Genomic DNA, 23005 nt, shown 5'->3' on the forward strand with positions numbered 1-23005 from the left:
TCCAAGTCAGATAGTTCATAAGTCCAAGAAAAGTCTTAATTAATAACTGTCAATGAATAAACAGAATACAATGTAACCTCGGCCCTCAAACATAATTGGTTCCAGAAGGCTGTTCAAGTGCCGATCTGTTCGAGTACAGAACAAACTTTTCCTAATCAATTTTCATTTTAGTTGGCTGTTATCACTAACACTCTTAGGCCCCATGGTGGCATATTTATATAAATAATAAAAAAAATGCAAAGAAATACAAAGTAGGTTACAGAGAACTTCTGGCAGGTCATATTTGTCTGGTCGAGTGCTGAGCAAACGGTTGACTACTGAGCAATTTGTTTACCGAACAAAGCGTTCGAATACTGAATTGTTCAAGTACAGAGCTGTTCGAGTACCAAGGTTCCACTGCACTTGGTGGCAACGTGAACTGTGGTCCTTATATGTACCATGAAAGCTTTTCAGGCTGTGGGATAAGACAGTAGGGTCACAGTTGGTGCTGCTGATAAAGCCAAGTCACAGTTGTGCTGGTTTTAAAATACTACCGTAAACTCCGTAGCAGAGTGGTTACAACGATGGGCCTGGTATGTACAAGACTACAGTCAGAGTCCACACTCAATATTCTCCTTATTCAGTATGTGCCATGTGTATATTATAATTATTATTACTACTACAGCATTATTATTACAGTGGACCCCGGTATACAATGGCATCGGTATACGTTAAATCCGGTATACGATACATTTTACCGCAAAAATTTTGCCTCGCCACTCGTTAAAAAACCCGCCACACACGATTCGTCTGGGACGCGTCCACATGTGGCCTGAACTGCCCCATGCATGCCAGTGTTTACAAGCCAGCTAGTGTGCTTGCATCTAAGCATACATTCGGTACATTCCATATTATCACAGTGTTTTTGGTGCTTGTTTCTGCAAAATAAGTCACCATGGGCCCCAAGGAAGCTTCTAGTGCCAACCCTGTAGTAAAAAGGGTGAGAATTAGTATGGAAATTAAGAAAGATTTTGAAGGGTTTGGGGCTAACCCTGAGAAGCCTATGCCAGTTGTGGAATCCATTGTGCCTACTTCAAAAATTAAGGAAATGTGTGCAAAGTGGGTTGAACTGCAAACCTTTATGGATGAAAATCGCCCTAACACAGCTATTGCAAGCCGTGCTGGTGACTATTACAATGACAATGTTATGACCCATTTTAGACAAATCTTAAAGGAACAGGAGGTACAGACTTCTATGGACAGATTTGTTGCGCAGCAGAGGTCCAGTGACTCTCAAGCTGGTCCTAGTGGCATTAACCCCTTGACTGTCGCAACCCCCAATCCTGAGGGGTCTCCTGGTGTCGCAAAATTTCAAAAAAAAAAAAATAATAATAATTTTTTCTTATGAAATGATAGAGAATCTTTTCCCGATTGTAATGACACCAAAAACACGAAATTTGATGGAAAACTGACGGAATTACGCTCTCACAAAGTTAGCGGCCTCGGCGATATTTACGAATTGGCGATTTCGCCCACTTTGAGCCCTATTTTTGGCTAATTCCATTGTTCCAGTTGACCAAACTCATAGCTTTTTCTTTAGAATTCCATTTTTTCTATCGATTGAGTACAAGAAACTGCCCATTTACCGATTTCAACTATCCAATAACATGGTCAGAAATTTGCAATTTGGCCAATTTCACGAAAATTAAAAAATATGACAATTTCAAAATAAGGTCCAGAATGAACAATGCAGACATTCCTGGCTCTAAAATAACATTTTCTTTGTTCATCAGTCACGTCTCCAAGCCCCTCTGATATTACTCTTACTTTCTATTTTGAATTTTTATTCAAACAAAAAATAGAAGATTTACTGTTATGCAGACTACTGCAATACTGTAATAATTGTATAAATAACATCAACCCATTCATGACTGCATATTAGAATGGCTAGTTGGACATTTATTGGACAACGACATCATTTGTTTACTTTTGAACATCAGCAAAAATCAAACATTTCCCCTAATCTGAGCTCCATTTCCAGGTTCTTTTTATAGTAAAATCAATCAAAATCACCTCTATTTCTATAATATGTTTTCCATTCTATCAAATGAGACCAAGAAAACGAGAATACAACCATAAATACTATACAAAAATAGACCACAAAATCGGCATTTTAATTAAAAAAAACGGTCGAATTTTTTTTTTCTCATTATGTACTGCATGCTCCAGGATTTTTTTTATATGGTGCACACTGACCACACAGACCAATTCTCTCACATGTTGGCCTACCAGCTTTCTCCTGTTTGATTTGAAGCCGCTAGAATTTATGAGTATATATACGTCAAACACGGTACCTCGTAAGACGTATATATACGACCTCGACAGTCAAAGGGTTAAAAGAAGAAGGGAAGTAACCCCGGAAAAGGACTTGCTACCTCAAGTCCTAATGGAAGGGGATTCCCCTTCTAAACATTAACAACTTTGACACTCTCCCCTCCTCCCATCCCATCAATCACCACCAGATCTTCATTAAAGGTAAGTGTCATGTATTCTATTGTTAGTAGAGTACTACAAACTGTGCATGTCTTCTTCAGTTTGTGTGCATTAAACTTAATATTTCATGCGGTAAAATTTTTTTTTTCATACTTTTGGGTGTCTTGCACAGATTAATTTGATTTCCATTATTTCTTATGGGGAAAATTAATTCGCCTTCTGATAATTTTGGCATACAATGAGCTCTCAGGAACGTATTAATATCATATACCGGGGGTCCACTGTATTATTATTACACACACAAAGCAAAGTGGTGGGGCCAGGAGCTGTGAATTGACCCCTGCAACCACATACAGGTGAGTAAACACACTTATAAAAACACACAGAAAACACACACACACGAATGCAAACAAAAAATACAATTAAAACACACACACACAAAACAAACAGGCAAATGTATGTGCGCAGTTATCGCCACTTAACGACCACAATAGGGACCTTACAATGGTTCTTTAAACAAAAATTACAATAAGAGAGAGTGAGAAGAGTATCCAATTATCTGTCTGCTTTAAGAATAAAATTACATTACTTAAACTCATAAATTGCTACAAGAGTTCTACTTACTTTTCTTCATGTTTAATAACTTGCTCTTGTTAATCAGTTTTAAATCATCATCCATCTCTCTCTCATCCAGTAAGAGTTGTAGAGTTGTTGACACTGGTTTACGACGTTTCTCTATAATTGGGGCGGGTTCATTTCCACGACGACGTAACTTTCTAGTTGAGACTGGTTTATACTGTATGAAGACATAATGAATATTAATCCACAGAGATGTATCAGTATTATTATTATATTTGATTACAAGTACTACAATCACATGGGTCATGAAGCCCTTACAGATTTACAGAATACACAGTACAGTAGGGCCCCACGTATATGGCAGGTTGGGTTCCAGACTACTGCCTGAAAGCGTACATCGCTGGAAAGCAGAACGTCATTTTTTTTTCCACTTATAAATGCATATAAATGCAAGATAACAAGTTTACACTAACATATATTAAGTATTTTTTGTTTGCATTTGTGTGTTTTTTCTGTGTTTTTCTATGGTGTTTTTCTGCGTGTTTTTATTGCAGCAGCAGCAAGGTCTTTGCTCCTCTGTTTTTCAATCACCTGAGAATTCTGTCAACCCTGTGATGGCCTAGCAAAGACACACATAACACTAATGATGTGGAAACCCAAAACAACATAATTCATCTGCAAAAATTACCTAAGCCACCAAAATACACCCAAAAGAACCAACCTACCAAGAACATTTGTCACCCCACTATTCACCCCACTGCCAAGTGAAGTTAATCCTCTCTACATCTGTCTACTATCCATACTCAACAAGCTGCCTGAGCCCACTGTCAATGGCCAAGGGTCAGCACAACAGTAGAAAATCCAATAATCAAGCCAAGACTCACAACAACACAGGTGAAGGGAACATTATTACCAGTACAGCGTCTCCTCCAAGCAAGAAGGGCGCAACCCACACCACCCACTGCAGCCTCCACACCACTCGCTGAACATCAACAAACATGGCCGCCACCCCAAGCAAAGAAGTGAACTCCTTCCTTGGATTTGACAAACTGGAGCTGCAATATCCGGATATGGCTACATACATCAAGGCACAAGACCAACAAATTGCCACATTAATTCAAGAAATGCAGGAATTAAGAACGGCAAACGGCTTACTCACCCAGGAAGTACAACAACTAAAACCTGCCAACGATCAATTCCTTGACAGATTCACTACCCTAGAAGGTAAAAACAACAGCCACACTGAAAATGAGCACACCATCAATAGCCTTCAAGAGCAAGTCACTAAACTAAACTCCACCCTCATAGAAGAAAGATCACGAGTTGAGCTCTAACTCGCCAACGTCATCAACACCTTCCAAGACCATAATGACCAACAACAGCTCTCTGCCACGGTTATAGTTAACAGCAACCATCTCCCACCTACAGTAACCCAAGAGACATGCATGGAGACCACTCTACAGCTTATTAAGGACCACCTTTGCCTAAACATACGTAGTGATGAAGTAAAAGAGTGCAAACTGATGGGCTGCCAAGCAAGGAAAAAAACAGTGCTCTTAAAATTCAACACTAGCTTGTCAAGGAATAGCCTGTTAAAACCATCCTTATCCATGAAATTCAAGGTATATGTCAGTGAGTGCCTTAGCAAAACAAGGCAAAACCTCCTTTATCGATTAAGAAAATTACGCCACACCCAAAAAATCCATCAGTGCTTTGTGAGGGACGGTAAAATCGCAGTTAGGAAAGAACCTAATGGGAAGAGGTACTTCACCTCTATGGAATATGAACTATAAAAGTTTCTTAACGAGGCTGGTTTAACCGACTCAGAGTAAGGTGCAGTTTATACCCACCATCCACGAATAGTGTTATGAACCACTATGTAACTGATATATACTGCTGTAAAATTAGTTACTTAAATTCTAATACCCTCTTACTACTTTTGTATTTTACTTTTGTCTTTAATTACCACTCTACCTCATAGTCTTAATTGTGTTTAATCTCTATTGTTACCCTTTATTATCGCTTCTACTACTATATGTATTTGTATTTTACCATATCACTGCCCTTTTATCGCTTCTATTATTTTATAAATTTGTAATTTACCATACCATTGCTTTATTTCACCAATTATAATCCTTTTAGTATTCTTTATTACAAGTTATTATTACTTTACTTTTTAAAATCTGTGTTGCCAAATATTCCATTTGTAATTTACCATATCACTGCCGTATTTCTTAGTATCTTTTATTACAACTTATTTTTATTTAAATTTATTTATATGTAGTAGGTTGGTAGACAGCAACCACCCAGGGAGGTTACTACCATCCTGCCAAGTGAGTGTAAAATGAAAGCCTGTAATTGTTTTACGTGATGGTAGGAGGTTTGGTAATAAGTAATACATATTTTATGAAAAAGAGGATAAATAAGTATACAAGGTATGATATAGTATGTAATGAAAGTAGTTTGTTAGATTATTATTGGTGGATAAAAGGTTGATGGGTAGGCTTCATGATGTACATGTTTATAGAGGGGCAACTGATATATCGGATCATTATTTAGTTGTAGCTACAGTTAGAGGTAGATGGGACAAAAGGAAAATGGCAACAGCAAGAAAGAGAGAGGTGAAAATGTATAACTAAGGGAGGAGGAAGTTAGGGTGAGATATAAGCAACTACTGGCAGAAAGGTGGGCTAGTGCAAGTGGTGTGGGGTTGAAGAGGGTTGGAATAGTTTTAAAAATGCAGTATTAGAATGTGGGGCAGAAGTTTGTGGCTATAGGATGGTGGGTGCAGGAGGAAAGAGGAGTGATTGGTAGAATGATGAAGTAAATGGTGTGATAAAAGAGAAAAAGGTAGCTTATGAGAGGTTTTTACAAAGCAGAAGTGTTATAAGAAGAGCAGAGTATATGGAGAGTAAAAGAAAGGTGAAGAGAGTGGTGAGAGAGTGCAAAAGGAGAGCAGATGATAGAGTGGGAGAGGCAGTCAAGAAATTTTGATGAAAATAAGAAAAAGTTTTGGAGTGAGATAAACAAGTTAAGAAAGCCAAGGGAACAAATAGATTTATCAGTTAAAAACAGAGTAGGGGATTTGTAGAAGGGGAGCTGGAGGTATTGGGTAGATGGCGGGAATATTTTGAGGCACTTTTAAATGTCGAAGAAAGGGCAGCAGTAATTTCATGCACTGGCCAGGGAGGTATAACATCTTTTAAGAGTGAACAAGAGCAGGATGTGAGTGTGGGGGAGGTGCGTGAGGCATTACGTAGAATGTAAGGGGGTAAAGCAGCTGAAACTGATGAGATCATGACAGAAATGTTAAAAGCAGGGGAGGATATAATGTTGGAGTGGTTGGTATTTTTGTTTAATAAATGTATGAATGAGGGGAAGGTACCTCGGGATTGGCAGAGAGCATGTATAGTTTCTTTATATAAAGGGAGGGGGGACAAAAGAGATTGTAAAAATTATAGGGGAATAAGTTTACCGAGTATGCCAGGAAAAGTGTATGGTAAGGTTATTACTGAAAGAATTAGAAGTAAGACATAGAGTAGGATTGCAGATGAGCAAGGAGGCTTTAGAGTGGGTAGGGGATGTGTAGATCAAGTGTTTACATTGAAGCATATATGTGAATAGTATTTAGATGAAGGTGGTGAAGTTTTCATTGCATTTATGGATTTAGAAAAGGCATAAGATAGAGTGGATAGGGGAGCAATGTGGCAGAAGTTGCAAGTATATGGAATAGGTAGTAAGTTACTAAATGCTGTAAAGAGTTTTTATGAGGATAGTGAGGCTCAGTTTAGGGTGTGTAGAAGAGAGGGAGATTACTTCCCAGTAAAAGTAGGTCTTAGCCAGGGATGTGTAATGTCACCATGGTTGTTTAACCCTTTGACTGTTTCAGTCATATATATACGTCTTACGAGCCACCGTTTTTGACGCATACTCATAAATTCTAGCGGCTTCAAATCAAGCAGGAGAAAGCTGGTAGGCCCACATGTAAGAGAATGGGTCTGTGTGGTCAGTGTGCACCATATAAAGAAAATCCTGCAGCACACAGTGCATAATGAGAGAAAAAAAAATCCAACCGTTTTTTTAATTAAAATGCCGACTTTGTGGTCTATTTTTGTATAGTATTTATGGTTGTATTCTCGTTTTCTTGATCTCATTTGATAGAATGGAAAACATATTATAGAAATAGAAGTGATTTTGATTGGTTTTACTATGAAAAGAACCTTGAAATGGAGCTCAAATTAGGGGATATGTTTGATTTTTGCCGATGTTCAAAAGTAAACAAATGATGTCATTTTCCAATAAATGTCCAAGTAGCCATTTTAATATGCAGTCATGAATGGGTTGACATTATTTATACAATTATTACAACACTGCAGTGGTCTGCATAACATTAAATCTTTTATTTTTTTGTTTGAATAAAAATCCAGAATAGAAAGCAAGAGGGGCATGGAGACGTGACTGATGAACATAGAAAATGTTATTTTAGAGCCAGGAATGTCTGCATTGTTCATTCTGGACCTTATTTTCAAATTGTCATATTTTTTAATTTTCGTGAAATTTAACGAATTGTAAATTTCTGACGACGTTATTGGGTAGTTAAAATTGGTAAATGGGCAGTTTCTTGTACTCATTTGATAGAAAAAATGGAGTTCTAAAGAAATAGCTATGAGTTTGGTTGACTGGAACAATAGAATTAGCCAAAAATAGGGCTCAAAGTGGGCGAAATCGCCAATTCGTAAATACCGCCGAGGTCGCTAACTTCACGAGAGCGTAATTCCATCAGTTTTCCATCAAATTTCGTTCTTTTGGTGTCATTACAATTGGGAAAAGATTCTCTATCATTCCACAAGAAAAAATAATTTTTTTTTTTTGAAATTTTGCGACACCAGGAGACACCTCAGGATTTGGGGTTGTGACAGTCAAGGGGTTAATATATTTATAGATGGGGTTGTAAAAGAAGTAAATGTTAGGGTGTTGGTGAGAGGGGTGGAATTAAATTATGGGGAATCAAATACAAAATGGGAATTGATACAGTTACTTTTTGCTAATGATACTGTTCTTATGGGCAATTCTAAAGAAAAGTTGGAAAGGTTAATGGATGAGTTTAGGAGTGTGTAAAGGTAGAAAGTTGAAAGTGAACATAGATAAGAGTAAGGTGATGAGGGTATCAAATGATTTAGATAAAGAAAAATTGGATATCACATTGGAGAGAGAGAGTATGGAAGAAGTGAATGTTTTTAGGTATTTGGGAGTTGACTTGTCAGCAGATGGGTTTATGAAGGATGAGGTTAACCATAGAACTGATGAAAGAAAAAAGGTGAGTGGTGCACTGAGGCATCTGTGGAGACAAAAAATGTTATCCATGGAGGCAAAGGGAATGTACACAAGTACAGTGGACCCCCGGTTAACGATATTTTTTCATTCCAGAAGTATGTTCAGGTGCCAGTACTGACCGAATTTGTTCCCATAAGGAATATTGTGAAGTAGATTAGTCTATTTCAGACCCCGAAACATACACGTACAAATGCACTTACTTAAATACACTTACATAATTGGTCACATTTGGAGGTAATCGTTATGCGGGGGTCCACTGTATAGTGGTACCAACGCTTGGGTTGCAAGTGCTGCAGCGAGGAGGCAGCTGGAGGCAGTGGAGATGTCCTGTCTAAGGGTAATGTGTGGTGTAAATATTATGCAGAGAATTTGGAGTGTGGAAATTAGGAGGTGGTGTGGAGTTGCTAAAAGTATTAGTCAGAGGGGTGAAGAAGGGTTGTTGAGGTGGTTTGGTCATTTAGAGAGAATGGATCAAAGCAGAATGACTTGAAGAGCATATAAATCTGTAGGGAAGGAAGGTGGGGTAGGGGTCATCCTCGAAAAGGTTGGAGGGAGGGGGTAAAGGAGGTTTTGTGGGCGAGGGGCTTGGACTTCCAGCAAGCATGTGTGAGCGTGTTAGATAGGAGTGAATGGAGATGAATGGTTTTTAGGACCTGACAAGCTGTTGGAGTGTGAGCAGGGTAATATTTAGTGAAGGGATTCAGGGAAACTGCTTATTTTTATATAGCCAGACTTGAGTAAAGGAAATGGGAAGTACAATGCCTGCATTTTAACCCTTTCAGGGCTGGTGCCATACTAGTACGGCTTGCATGCCAGGGTTGGTGCCGTACTAGTACACATAAATTCTAGCGCCTTCAAATCTAGCGAGAGAAAGCTGTAGGCCTACATATGAAAGAATGGGCCTATGTGGTCAGTGTGCGCAGTATAAAAAAAAATCCTGCAGCACAAAGTGCATCATGAGAAAAAAACACTCTGGCCATGTTTTTGGTTTAAAACAGCAACTTTGCAGTGTATTTTTGTATATTATTTATGGTTGTATTCTAGTTTTCCTGGTCTCATTTTACAGAATGGAAGACATATTACGGAAATTAAGATGATTTTGATTGGTTTCACAATGAAAAGTATTTTAAAATTGAGTTCAAAATAGCAGAAATGTTTGATTTTTGCCAAAGTTCAAAGGTAAACAAATCATGCCATGCGTCCAATACACGTCAACTGGTGAGTCTAATATTCTTTCACAAGTGTGCTGATATTATTTATACCATTTCTATGCCATTTCTACACTAATGCAGTAATCTGCATAACATAAATCTTCTATTTTTTGTGAGAACATAAATTCAAAGTGGAAAGCAAAATAAATATAATAGAGGCCTGGGGATGTGAGTAATGAACAGAGGAAATGTTATTTTAGTGCCAGGAATGTCTGTCTTGTTTATTCTGGACCCTATTTGGAAATTGGCATCTTTTGAAATTTGTGTGAAATTGGCAAAATTGCCAATTTCTGACCACTTTATTGGATACTTGAAATCGGTAAATGGGTGGTTTCTTGTACTCATTTGATAAAAAAAAAAAATGGAGTTCTAGCGAAATAGGTATGATTTTTGTCGACTGGTATATTGGAATTGGCCAAAAATAGGGCTCAAAGTGGGAGAAATCGCTGATGCGTAAACATTGCCGAAACTGCTAACTTCACGAGAGCATAATTTCGTAAGTTTTCCATCAAATTTCATACTTTTGGTGTCATTATGATCGGGAAAAGATTTTCTATCATTTCATAAGAAAAAATATTTTTTTTTTTCGAAAAAATTCCGACCCTGAGAACAAGTTTAGGAGAGGGCCTGCCGACCCTGAAAGGGTTAAAGGAGGGGTTTGGGATATTGGCAGTTTGGAGGCGTATGTTATAGTGTATCTTTATATATGCTTCTAAACTGTTGTATCTGGGCACCTCTGCAGAGACAGTGATTATGTGAGTGAGGTGAAAGTGTTGAATGATGATGAAAGTATTTTTTGGGAGGGGATTTTCTTTCTTTTTGGGTCACCCTGCCTCAGTGGGAGATGGCCAATTTGTTGAAAAAAAAATTATTTTACTTTTTAACCCTTTGAGGGTCGACAGGCCCTCTCCGAGACTCGTTCTCAGGGTCGGCCAAATTTAAAAAAAAAAAAAAAAATTTTCTTATGAAAAGATAAGAGAATCTTTTCCCGATCATAATGACACCAAAAATATGAAATTTGATGGAAAACTTACGGAATTATGCTCTCGCGAAGTTAGCGGTTTCGGCGATGTTTACGGATCGGCGATTTTGCCCACTTTGAGCCCCATTTTCAGCCAGTTCCACTGTACTAGTCGACAAAAAACATGAATATTTCGCTAGAACTCCATATTTTCTATTGAATGAGTGCAAGAAACCACCCATTTACCAATTTCAACTATCCAGTTCAGTGGTCAGAATTTAGCAATTTTGCCAATTTCACACAAATTTCAAAAGATGCCAATTTCCGAATAGGGTCCAGAACAAACAAGAAATACATTCCTGGCACTAAAATGACATTTCCTCTGTTCATTAGTCACGTCTCAAGGCCCCTCTTACATTCTTTTGCTTTCCACTTTGAATTTTTATTCTCACAAAAAATAGAAGATTTACTGTTATGCAGACTACTGCATTAGTGTAAAAAATGGTATGAATCATATTGGCGCACTTGCAAAAGAATATTAGACTCACCAGTTGACGTGAATTGGACGCTTGGCATGATTTGTTTACTTTTGAACTTTGGTAAAAATCGAACATTTCTGCTACTTTGAGCTCAATTTCAAGGTACTTTTCATTGTAAAACCAGTCAAAATCATCTCAATTTCTATAATATGCCTTCCATTCTATAAAATGAGACCAAGAAAACTAGAATACAACAATAAATACCATACGAAAATACAGTGCAAAGTCGCTGTTTTATTCCAAAAAAACGGTCAAAGTTTTTTTTTCTCATTATGCACTGTGTGCTGCAGGATTTTTTTTATACTGTGCACACTGACCACATAGACCCATTCTTTCATATGGAGGCCTACCAGCTTTCTCCCACTAGATTTGAGGGCGCTAGAATTTAGGCGTACTAGTACGTCAAAAACCCTGGGTCGTAAGCCGTACTAGTACGTCCGAAACCCTCAAAGGATTAAAGTCTGTGTTGCCAAATATTCCATTTTACAGTTTATTAATATCTGTCATTACCATCTTATCATATCATGGCTAAAATCCATATAGTCTTTAATCTAACACTGTGCATTTTGTTTTCTAGTAACATCTGTAAACAACTTAAGTTAGCTTTAGTGTAATAACAAGTCATACAATGGATCCTCAGTTAACTACATTAATCTGTTCCAGAGAGCTTGTCTTTAACCGACTCTGTCATTATCCGAACTAATTTTCCCCTAAGAAATAATGGAAATCCAATTAATCTGTTCCAGACACCCAAAAGTATTAAACAAAATAATTTTTTTTACCTTCCTTCTTCCTTCCTTTCTTTCTTCATTCAATTAATTTTATGGCCTGTGAGACCAGTATAAGGTATATTGAATGTATATTCGCTTGTTGTATGCTACACAATAACCACATAATCATTATATTGTTTACAAAACATGTTTACACAAACTAACAAAAAATGTTGTTTATTACTATTTTTCTATCACATATATACACACAAAGTCACTGGATACATCCCAGAACTGCTACAGCTTCTGTAAAGCTCATAGTTGTTGTGGGGGGGGGGACTTGTAAATATGCTGAGTCACCTGTGTAATTAGTGTCACAATGACAAATAACACCATCACTCACTGCCTGTCAACACCCATCCCTTCCTCCCCACCTCACCAACCCACATGGAAATAAGTCACTGTCTGAATTTTTTGGGTTATCCTAGGTTGATGGTCTTCCTCCTTATTTCCTCCCTTCCTTCCCTCCTTCCTCTCATCTCTTCCTTCCTTCCTTCCTACCTTTCTTCCTAACCTTCCTTCCTTCCATTCTTCCTACCTTCCTTCCTTCAGGTTTCCTGGGCATTACTTTTGGTCACAAACTCCTCAAAACCATGAAATTCATCTTCACTGACACTTCCATCTGTGTCTGAACTGACACTTGGGAACAAAAGAGCCCCAATTAGCCAAGGAGTGAGGAGTTTCTTAGCGCTAAACATGGTGAACAAGGTGTAATAAAATGGCTTTCCCACACTGCACCACTGGGTCCCCGATTTTTTTTGTACCACGCACAATGACCATGGAGACCCATTCTCTCACATCTAGGACTACCAGCCTTTTCTTGCTTGATTTGAGGACGCTAGAATTTATGCATACTAGTACATCAATGTACGTATTAGTACATCAGAAACCCTGAAAGGGTACACTGTCACACTTAAGTTCATTACGTCTATTATGTTCTACACTGTACCTAACCAACACACATTAATTACACACTTGTCCAAATATCCCCTTAGTACAGATATTATTGGAGCTCTACATATTATAAATAATATAAATAACTACCGTTCAACCTAAATGCTGAATGATCAAATAGACCCAGATTCAAATCTATATAATCTAACTCCCAATCAAAATTTAATGGAAAGTAACTGCCTCTATTACACAGCATCACAAGCCAGCACTGTTCTAAGTAATGCCAGAACTGGAAGTAAATGGTATAAAATACTGACACAATGGAAATATAAACACATATGCAGTATAATGTGATCCTTTATTGACAATGTTTCACCCACACAGTGGGTTTTTCAAGTCACAAACAGATCTACTTGGGTGGAAGGTACGCAAGTATTTATAGTCAGAATGCTGGGTCAGGTGGATAATGCTGCATCTGATGATCTACCGAGTGGGGTTATAGTCTAAAATCTTGGGTAGCTTGGAAGGGAGATTGGATAAGTTTGTGAGCAGACCACCTGCAGTGTTCCTCCATTCCTATGTTCTTATGTGGGATAGTGATGAAGAAGTTTCTTGGCAAGTGGTTCAGCTATGTTATAGAAACCATTGTTCTGGTTGAAGTTGTCGGATATAGAGATAAGCGTTGATTCCAGGATTCTTCGGTATTGAGTGTTGTCTTCTCTGGCGATAAGTCTTGAGTTTCTGTAGTAAATTAAACGGTTGTGTGAATTACGGTGTTGTACACAGGCATTTCTTGTATCGTCAAACCTGCTTGCGTATTGGTGTTCTGAAATACGTGTTTGAAGGTCTCTTGATGTTTCGCCCACGTATAATTTGCTGCAGTCATTACAAGGGATTATGTATACCCCTGCAGAGGATAAAAGCTTGTCCTGTCTATTACTGGTAATGTCCTTGATGGTTGTGGTTGTGGAGGTAGATACTTGGAATGAAGTATTGGAAAAGATGTTGGAAACCTGTTTGGCAATAGAGTTGGTGGGGAGGATTATGTATCTCTTCTCAGCAGTGTCTTCTCTGGGTGTGTTGAAGATGTTTAATGCCCTTCGTCTGCAGTCTCTGACGAAGTGATGAGAATAGTGAAGTTTGGAAAATACTTGTTCAATTATAGTGCATTCTTCTTCAAGGAACTCATTGCCGCAGATTCCGAGTGCACGCAGGAAAAAGCCTATAATTACACCATGTTTAATTTTGGAGTCGTGGTGATAGTAGAAGTGGAGAAGATCATTTTGGTTGGTGGGTTTTCGATAGACTTTAAAACGAAGTTCATGGTCAGCTTTGCAGAGAACATAAGGAAAGAAAGAGTGTTGTCAACTTCTTCTTCAAGTGCGAACTGGATTTAGGGCTCGACCTGGTTGAGCTTGTCTTGGAGAGCTTGAACGTTGAAGTGTCTGGGAGTTATGAGGAGAATGTCATCAACATAATGGAGCCAGGTGACAGACGAAGGAATAATGTTGGAGAAACGCCGAGTGTTTCTCCAACGCTTTTCTTGACAGATAAGAAAAGTGTTCTTATCTCCTTCTTTCTCCATGCTCTCTGCATATGTGATCCTCAGTTCCTTCAATCTGAAATTTCCACTCTTCATAATTCATTTTCCTATCTTGGCTACCCTTCCCATTTCATCGACTCTGCCTTCTAACATGCTAAACGTAGTTTCTTCTCTCCCAAACTCTCTACTCCTGGGAACTCTTCTGTCCTCTGCCTTCCCTACATTTCTGGTCTTTCTAATCTCAACAACTCTCTCCGTTCCTTAGACATCAAACTTACTTTCCGCCAGACTAACACTCTTCGCACTAATCTCGTTCATACCTCTCCTCCCTCTACAGATGCTCCTGGTGTCTACTCTATTTCTTGTTCCTCCTGTCCTCTTCAATACTTTGGAGGAACTGGTCGATCTCTTTCTGACAGACTTAGGGAGCACAAAAATAGTGTTATACTTGCCGACACTAACAATGCTCTTTTCTGTCAAGTCAGAGATCACAGCCATCCTATTGACTGGTCTTCTGCTAAAACTGTTTTCCCTACTTCCAACTTTAACAGTCGCCGTCTGGTTGAATCCTCCCTAATACACAATTTTCCTTGTATGAATCTTAGTCCTAACTTCGTCTCTGTAGATGCCTTCCTCTCCCACTACATTGTAAATTGCTCCAAACTTCAGAACATTCGTGACCGAGCCTGATTCCTCCTTTTTCTTCTTCTCCCTCTTCCCCTTTTCCTCTTTCCTTTTTCTCCTTTGGGTTGTCTTTCTTCTGCTCTGTGTATTTGTTCCTTTTATTTATTAATTTGTTTTTCCCCCCTTGGTGTTCTTGCTCTTACCCTCTGTGGGCACCTAGCTCCCTTGCAGTGCTCCTCTTTCTTAGTATTTGACTGGCCCCTCCTACTCTTACTCTTACCTACTCTTTTTCTTAAACACTCTGGAATTTTCTGAGTGATACACAAGGAAAGGCTTCACTTTGAAATCCACACTAGCATTACCACACAACAAAAGAGTAAGCCTGTCTTTCATAGGCTTGTGTCCTGGCAGCGCCTTTTCCTCCTGGGTAATGTAGGTCCTCTTTGGCATTTTCTTCCAAAACAGTCCTGTTTCGTCACAACTGAAAACTTGTTGGGGTTCGAATCCTTCAGCCTTTACACAGTCCTGGAATTCGTGAACATACTTTTCAGCTGCACATTTGTCAGAACTTGCAGCCTCACCATGCCTTACAACACTGTGTATGCCACTATGCTTCTTAAATCTATCAAACCATCCTTTGCTGGCCCTAAATTCACAAACTGCAGCACTTGTTCCAGGCATTTTCTTTGCAAGATCCTCATGCAACTGCTTTGCCTTCTCACAAATAGTAGACTCCACTACACTGTCTCCCACTAATTCTTTTTCCTTAATCCACAATAATAATAACTTTTCCATCTCTTCCATTATCGGTGCCCTTTGTTTAGTTAGAAAAGCTACTCCTTTTGCAACATTAGCGCCTTCGATTTTTTCTTTCTTTGCCAGGATGGATGTAATTGTTGATTTATTCTTGCTGTACATCCTGGCAAGTTCCATCACCTTCATACCACTCTCAAACTTTTCGATCACTTCACGCTCAAATTCCATGGTGTTTCTCACTTTCTTTACCACAGGAACTTTAATAGGAACTTTCTTTAGAGCCATGGTTACTTATTTCACAGTTGCACTGCAAGAAAAACCACTAAGAACAATGGTAAACAAGTGAAATGTTTGGATGTATGAGCAGAAGCCTCCTCAGCCACCGAGAGACAAAGCCAAACTGAAGCGCAAGCCCCAGCCGGCGGATGGACACGTCCAAAACGGCCAATAACCGGGCACTGAAAAACCTGCCGACAACCGAGTTGGCTGATAACCAAACCGGCCGATAACCAGGGGTCCACTGTATTTATGTTAATTTATTCTATTGTGGGGTGCATTTATCATGTTTATATGTTACGTAGTGTTTTTATTACATAATTTTGAAAAAAATATCCTAGATGCATTAATCAAAATATCTATATTAACATAATACATATATGACATTTAATGCACCTCAGAGTGATTATTATTTTTTAATATTATTATCATTATTAATATGGTGTCTTCAAGACTTATTAACCCCTTGACTGTCAAAACTCCAAATTCTGAAGTGTCTCCTGGTGTCGAAAAATATTCAAAAAAAAAAAAATAATAAAATATTTTTTTCTTATGAAAATGTTAAGATTATTTTTTTTATTCTTTTAGTCCCCCCCCCCAAAAAAAAAAAATTGCCATCAATACTTACTGAGATATAGAGGCATGAAGTTGGCAGAAAATGAGCCACGTATGGCAACAGCGGTGACTGCCGCTCACCCGGTAAACTTTGGTTTACTTGTATTCCAAGGTTTCTTGTTTTTTTCACTATTTTATTTGTTCACATAACTTATGTGGCCTGTGAGTCCAAAGTAAGGTGCAATGTACATATATACACTCGTTGTATACAACACAATAAGCACACAAACATAATTATCAATACATTGTTTACAAAACTTGTTTACACAAACAAATACAAAATTTTTTTATTATTATTGTTTTATAATATATATATATATAAATGTACAGTCACTGGACATGTTCCTAGAAGTTCTGGAGCTTGTGGAACTCTTTGAAACATGGTTTCATACACAATGGTGTTTTACACTCCTTACACATAAAACAAGTGTGTCTGCAAGCTTGTCTTGTGTGTGAGTGCTCGCTTCTAATTGTTCTCAGTCAGGGAAGCAGCTGTCAAAATGACCTATTGTCTCATTACTCACTCCCCCTGATGTCTGTCAAAACAATGGGGTCGGATGCTCGCTTCCCCTCCATCCTATCTAATTATCTTTCTCCCTTATTCTCCTTCATTCTTCAATCTCCTTCATTCTTCATTCTCCTTCATTCTTCTGGTATCCTGGGCTATTATCTTCATTCAGCAAGCTTGTGTTGTGTGTGAGTGTGTTGCTTCTAATTGTTCTCAGTCGGGGTAGCAGCTGTCAAAATGACATATTGTCTCATTACTCACTCCCCCTACTGCCTGTCAAAACAATGGGGTCAGATGCTTGCTTCCCCTCCATCCTATCTAATCATCTTTCTCCTTCATTCTCTCTCTTTCTCCTTCATTCTTCTGGTATCCTGGGCTATTATCTTCATTCAGCAAGCTTGTGTTGGTTTTGTGTGTGTGTGGGGGGTGGGGGGGCTGGCTTCTAATTGTTCTTTGTCAGGGTAACAGCTGTCAAAATGACATATTGTCTCATTACTCACTCCCCCTACTGCCTGTCAAAACAATGGGGTCGGATGCTAGCTTCCCCTCCATCCTATCTAATTACCTTTCTCCCTCATTCTCTCTCTTTCTTCTTCATTCTTCATTCTCCTTCATTCTTCTGGTATCCTGGGCATTGCTTTTGGTCACAAACTCCTCAAAAACCATGAAACTGATCTTCACTGACACTTCCATCTGTGTTAGAGCATCACTTGGGAAGAGTAGAGTCCCAGATTTGCCGGGGAGTCACATATTTCTTACCGCTAGGCATGCCGAACAAGGTCTACTGAAATGGCATTCCCACAATGCACCACTGGCTCCCCGATTTTTTAATATGGTGCACACTGACCATGGAGATCCATTCTCTCAGAATTTATGCATATTAATACGTCAAACATGTCAAACATGGTGGCTCGTAAGACGTATATATATACGGCAGAAACAGTCAAAGGGTTAATACGTAGACACTCTTGGTGATTTTAACATGTACCTGCATGCCAGCACAGTATGTAAGTTTATTTAGGTACAGGTACAGGTGGCATCAGCTAACAGCAAAATCAGACAGCAGCGCTTTTTGCATCAAAATATTGGCACGACTAATGTCCAAGAACTCGGTTAAGGGCATCTGTCCTGAACATGTCCGGCTGTCCGCCTGGCCTGAGCCGCCCTGCCTTCAGCTAGTGTGCCACTGTTTACAAGCCAGTGCAGATGATTCCATGCGATACATTTTGTAATATTTCATTGTTTTTAGTGCTTGTAACTGCTAATTAAGCCACCATGGGTCCGAAGAAAGCTTCTAGTGGCAACCCTGTGGTAAAAAGGGTGAGAAATATTATTGAATTAAAGAAAGAGGTAATCGTAAAGTACGAAAGTGGAGTGCGTGTCTCCAAGTTGGCCAGGTTATATAACAAACCCCATTCAACCATCACTACTATCTTGGCCAATAAAAAGGCAATCAAGTAAGCTGTTGTTGTGAAAGATGCAAGTATGCTTACAAAACAGAGATCGCAAATACTCAAAGATGTGGAGAGACTGTTGTTGGTGTGGCTTAACGAGAAACAATTATCCCCAGACGGTTAGCCACCCAGGATAACCCAAGAAAGTCAGTGAATCATCGAGGACTGTCTAACTTATTTCCATTGGGGTCCTTAATCTTGTCCCCCAAGGATGCGACCCACACCAGTCAACTAACACCCAGGTAAACAGGAAAAAATGCCTGGAACTAGTGCTCATATTGGTGAATTTAAGGCCAGCAAAGGTTGGTTTGAGAGATTTAAGAATAGAAGTGGCATACACAGTGTGATAAGGCATGGAAAAGCTGAAAAATTCCAACCCCAACAAGTGTTCAATTGTGATGAAACAGGCCTGTTCTGGAAGAAAATGCCAAACAGGACCTGCATTACTCAGGAGGAAAAGGCACTCCTAGGACACAAGCCTATGAAAGACAGGCTAAAGAGAGCCTCTATTGTGTCTAGGCATTATGTACCAACTTAACATTATTGGTTTACAGACTACTTAACACTAAGAATTATATCATAGTTGTACAGTAGATTATTAATTATAAGTGAATCAAAATATGTATAAGACAAAAGATATAATCATCTATTCAAAAATGGTTTTTGTGAAAACAATGATTCAATTATATTCCTGTCAACAATGGATAAAAGGTTCAAAGTGATTGTTGAAGTTATGATGTGGGAGTACATGAGTGATTAAGTGGCTTTTGAGAAGAGTCTTAAATTGATTTTCAGACTGGGTTACTGTAATATCTTCTGGTAATGAATTCCATATTTTGGGGCCCTTATGTGCATAGAGTTTTTACACAGTGTGATATGGACACTCGTGTATCACTCTGAAAATACCAGTGTTCAAGAAAAACAGTGTCTCATCACTCATCATAAAGGTAAGTGTCATTTTAGTAATTATTTATGTACAGTGGACCCCCGGCATTCGATGGCATCGGTATACATTAAATCTGGTATTAGATACATCTTAACGCAAAAATTTTGCCTCGCCACTCGTTAAAAAACCCGCCACATGCGATTCGTCCAGGATGCGTCCACGTGAGTGCCAGTGTTTACAAGCCAGCCAGTGTGTTCGCATCTAAGCATACATTCGGTACATTCCATATTATCACAGTGTTTTTGGTGCTTGTTTCTGCAAAATAAGTCACCATGGGCCCCAAGAAAGCTTCTAATGCCAACCCTGTGGTAAAAAGGGTGAGAATTAGTATGGAAATTAAGAAAGATTTTGAAGGGTTTGGGGCTAACCCTGAGAAGCCTATGTCAGTTGTGGAATCCACTGTGCCTACTTTAAAAATTAAGGAAATGTGTGCAAAGTGGGTTGAACTGCAAACCTTTATGGATGAAAATCGCCCTAACACAGCTATTGCAAGCCGTGCTGGTGACTATTACAATGACAATGTTATGGCCCATTTTAGACAAATCTTAAAGGAATGGCAACAGAGTTCCAGTGACTCTCAAGCTGGTCCTAGTGGCATTAAAAGAAGAAGGGAAGTAACCCCAGAAAAGGACCTGCTACCTCAAGTCCTAATGGAAGGGGATTCCCCTTCTAAACATTAACAACTTCGACACTCTCCCCTCCTCCCATCCCATCAATCATCACCAGATCTTCATTAAAGGTAAGTGTCATGTATTCTATTGTTAGTAGAGTACTACAAACTGTGCATGTCCTCTTCAGTTTGTGTGCATTAAACTTAATATTTCATGTGGTAAAATTTTTTTTTCATACTTTTGGGTGTCTTGCATGGATTAATTTGATTTCCATTATTTCTTATGGGGAAAATTAAATCGCCTTTCAATAATTTTGGCATACGATGATCTCTCAGGAACGGATTAATATCGTATACCAGGGGTCCACTGTATTTATTCTGCATGTCTCATTGTTTTCTGTGTAAGGAAATGTATATTTCATGTAAAAAAATTATTTTTTTAATACTTTTGGGTGTCTGGAACGGAATAATTGGATTTCCATTATTTCTTATGGGGAAAATTAATTCGGCTAATGTTCAAATCGGTTAAAGGCAAGCTCTCTGGAACGGATTAATGCCGTTACCCAAGGGTCCACCGTATATGTAAAATATGAAATAACTTTAAAACACTTGAAATTTTGGAAAGTTTCTTGACATAATGGAGAGTCGTGCTCATGGAGAATGTAAACAAACCAGGTGGGGCACGGTGACCATATTAGAAAGTCAGGTGGGGGGAGCCATATAGAAAGTTTTGGTCATAATTTGAAATGTCCATATTAATGGAATGCCGTAAGGTGAAACGCCATAAAGCAGGGTCCTACTGTACTACTTCTAGTAATTTTAAGGTTCATTTGAATAATCAGCAAGAACAGTATTCTTACAATTGACAATCATAACTTTATATAAAGAACAATAAAAACTAACCTCCATCGAGTCCCCAGTAAGCTCAAGTGTGTACCTCTCTTGCTCTATAATCTTCTTTTTTTCTTCAAGTTCTATCAATAGGTTTTCTTTAAGTTCTTTCTTTTTTTCTTCAAATTCTCTAGCAGCTAATCTTTTTTCAGCTAAATAATCACGTTCAACCCACTCAGTCTCAATTTCACGCCATAAATCATTAATTCGCAGTCTGTTTGAATGAAGTAAAAACTTAGTTAATATTGTGGTTACTAAGGTTAAAAAGGAGGCACAACTTTTGGTTTACAAATGTATTTAATGGTAAATTAACCATTTCAGAAAGCTAGTGAAACAACTATCTTTCCTGATGGGATACATGTACAGTACAGCATCCTGTTGAACTAAAGGAACTCGTAAATACACTCGGCAATTGTCTAAAAAATAGTTACAGAAAATGTTTCCTGAAACTTTCTTACTCAATGTGGTTTAGAACAATTATTAAGAATATGTTCTAATTTGGAACTAGAATGGTATGAAACTGCCTACATGATGGAGTCAATGACATTTGGATGAAGTGAATACTTTAAGTCAGCAATAACAAATTTTAACAAAACAGGACATACCCATAACTTATGCAGAAAAGCACGTATACCTGACTTGAGAGGTCTTTTTTTCAGGTACAAATCACTCAAAACTTTCAACCACATTAGGATGACCTAGCATTGAGGGTAATTTTGTATTACCAGTAATATCAACCATACCTTTCTTTGTACGCTACATCAATCTTTTTAAGCTTTTTGTTGTATTCTGGATGACTGCTGTCACGCAGCTGTTGGAGTTGTTTCTTCAGTTGAGCAAGTTTATCTTGATACATTCTATGAAATAAAACAAAATGTAATTGGAGAAAATTGGCTAGATAATCAAAATATAAAAAAAGAGAAATAACTTTGAGATTGCTGAAATTACCACTGTATTTATTTATGAGCTAAAAGTAATGTAACCAAGTAATTAAACAGCCATACCTAGTTTTTATCGCACACATTTAAATATTTAAAAAAAAGCTACCTGCAGTGAATCCTCTCATTAACTGACCTGTTGTTAATGAATTTCAACAATTTCAGACAAAAAAAATGGCTGTACAAATGCTCTATTTACCAGACAAAATCTTCAACCATGCAGCATCAAGAAGGAACCTGGAAAGGACATTTGCCAGTGGTTAGCAGAAACTGTTACAGAACCTTGATATTGAGTTGAATTTTGACGGTTTGAGGATGGAAGAAACAGAAGTTACAGAGGAAGATGTGATGGTATAGTTAGAAGAAAATGATGATCCTGAGTGATGCAGAAATTGCAAAGCAGACTCTTGGCATAGAAGAACAGGACAGTGATGATGAAAAAAGAAAACATTAAGAGGCCACCAAACTTGTCAGTTGTAAAAGATGTGACTGATGTTCATCAGGAATACTGACTTCTCTGACAAAAGTGAGGTAAAGGCCCATTATCCACACTTATGAACTCTTAGAGAATGTATCATAAGGCACCAGCACCGTGATAAATAACTGAAAGTGGATACATTCTTTAAGCCTATTCCTCTTTAAACATAGGCTATTTTGTGATTAAATTTCAACATGAAAATTATGAGCTGAATTAACTTTATAAGTATTCTTTACTATGCATTATTAGCATACATCAATTCAAAGTGTACTTTGGTGTATCATGCATATCTGACATCTAATAAAGTACAGTGGAACCTCGAGTTTCTAATTTAATCCATTCCAGAAGCTAGTTCTAAAGTTGAAACGTTCGAAACTCGAAGCAATATTTCCCATAATAAATAATGTAAATACAATTAATCCATTCCAGAAACCCAAAAATATTCACAAAAAAAAAAAATACATTTTATAGAGATTAATTATAGTTTTATATACACAAAACAAAAATACATAGTACAATTAGTAATAGATAAATAAACATTTAAATAAACATATAACATAACATTTTTACTTACCTTTATTGAAGATTGTTGATGGCATCTGGAAG

The 23005-nt window shown here is 38.1% G+C and overlaps 1 protein-coding gene across 1 annotated transcript in view; it reads right to left on the reverse strand.

Annotated features, from left to right (window-relative positions):
* LOC128686135 (sin3 histone deacetylase corepressor complex component SDS3) overlaps window positions 1-23005 on the reverse strand; it is a 71399-nt gene that overhangs the window by 35741 nt on the left and 12653 nt on the right. Inside the window, exons 3-5 of the mRNA XM_053772838.2 lie at window positions 21727-21840; window positions 20996-21197; window positions 3097-3268 (exon numbers count right to left, since the gene is read on the reverse strand). Coding sequence (XP_053628813.1) covers window positions 3097-3268; window positions 20996-21197; window positions 21727-21840 — 488 coding nt within the window. The remainder of the gene's footprint in view (window positions 1-3096; window positions 3269-20995; window positions 21198-21726; window positions 21841-23005) is intronic.

This window comes from Cherax quadricarinatus, chromosome 9 (assembly GCF_038502225.1).
Source record: "Cherax quadricarinatus isolate ZL_2023a chromosome 9, ASM3850222v1, whole genome shotgun sequence".
In the NCBI taxonomy this organism is placed as follows: domain Eukaryota; kingdom Metazoa; phylum Arthropoda; class Malacostraca; order Decapoda; family Parastacidae; genus Cherax; species Cherax quadricarinatus.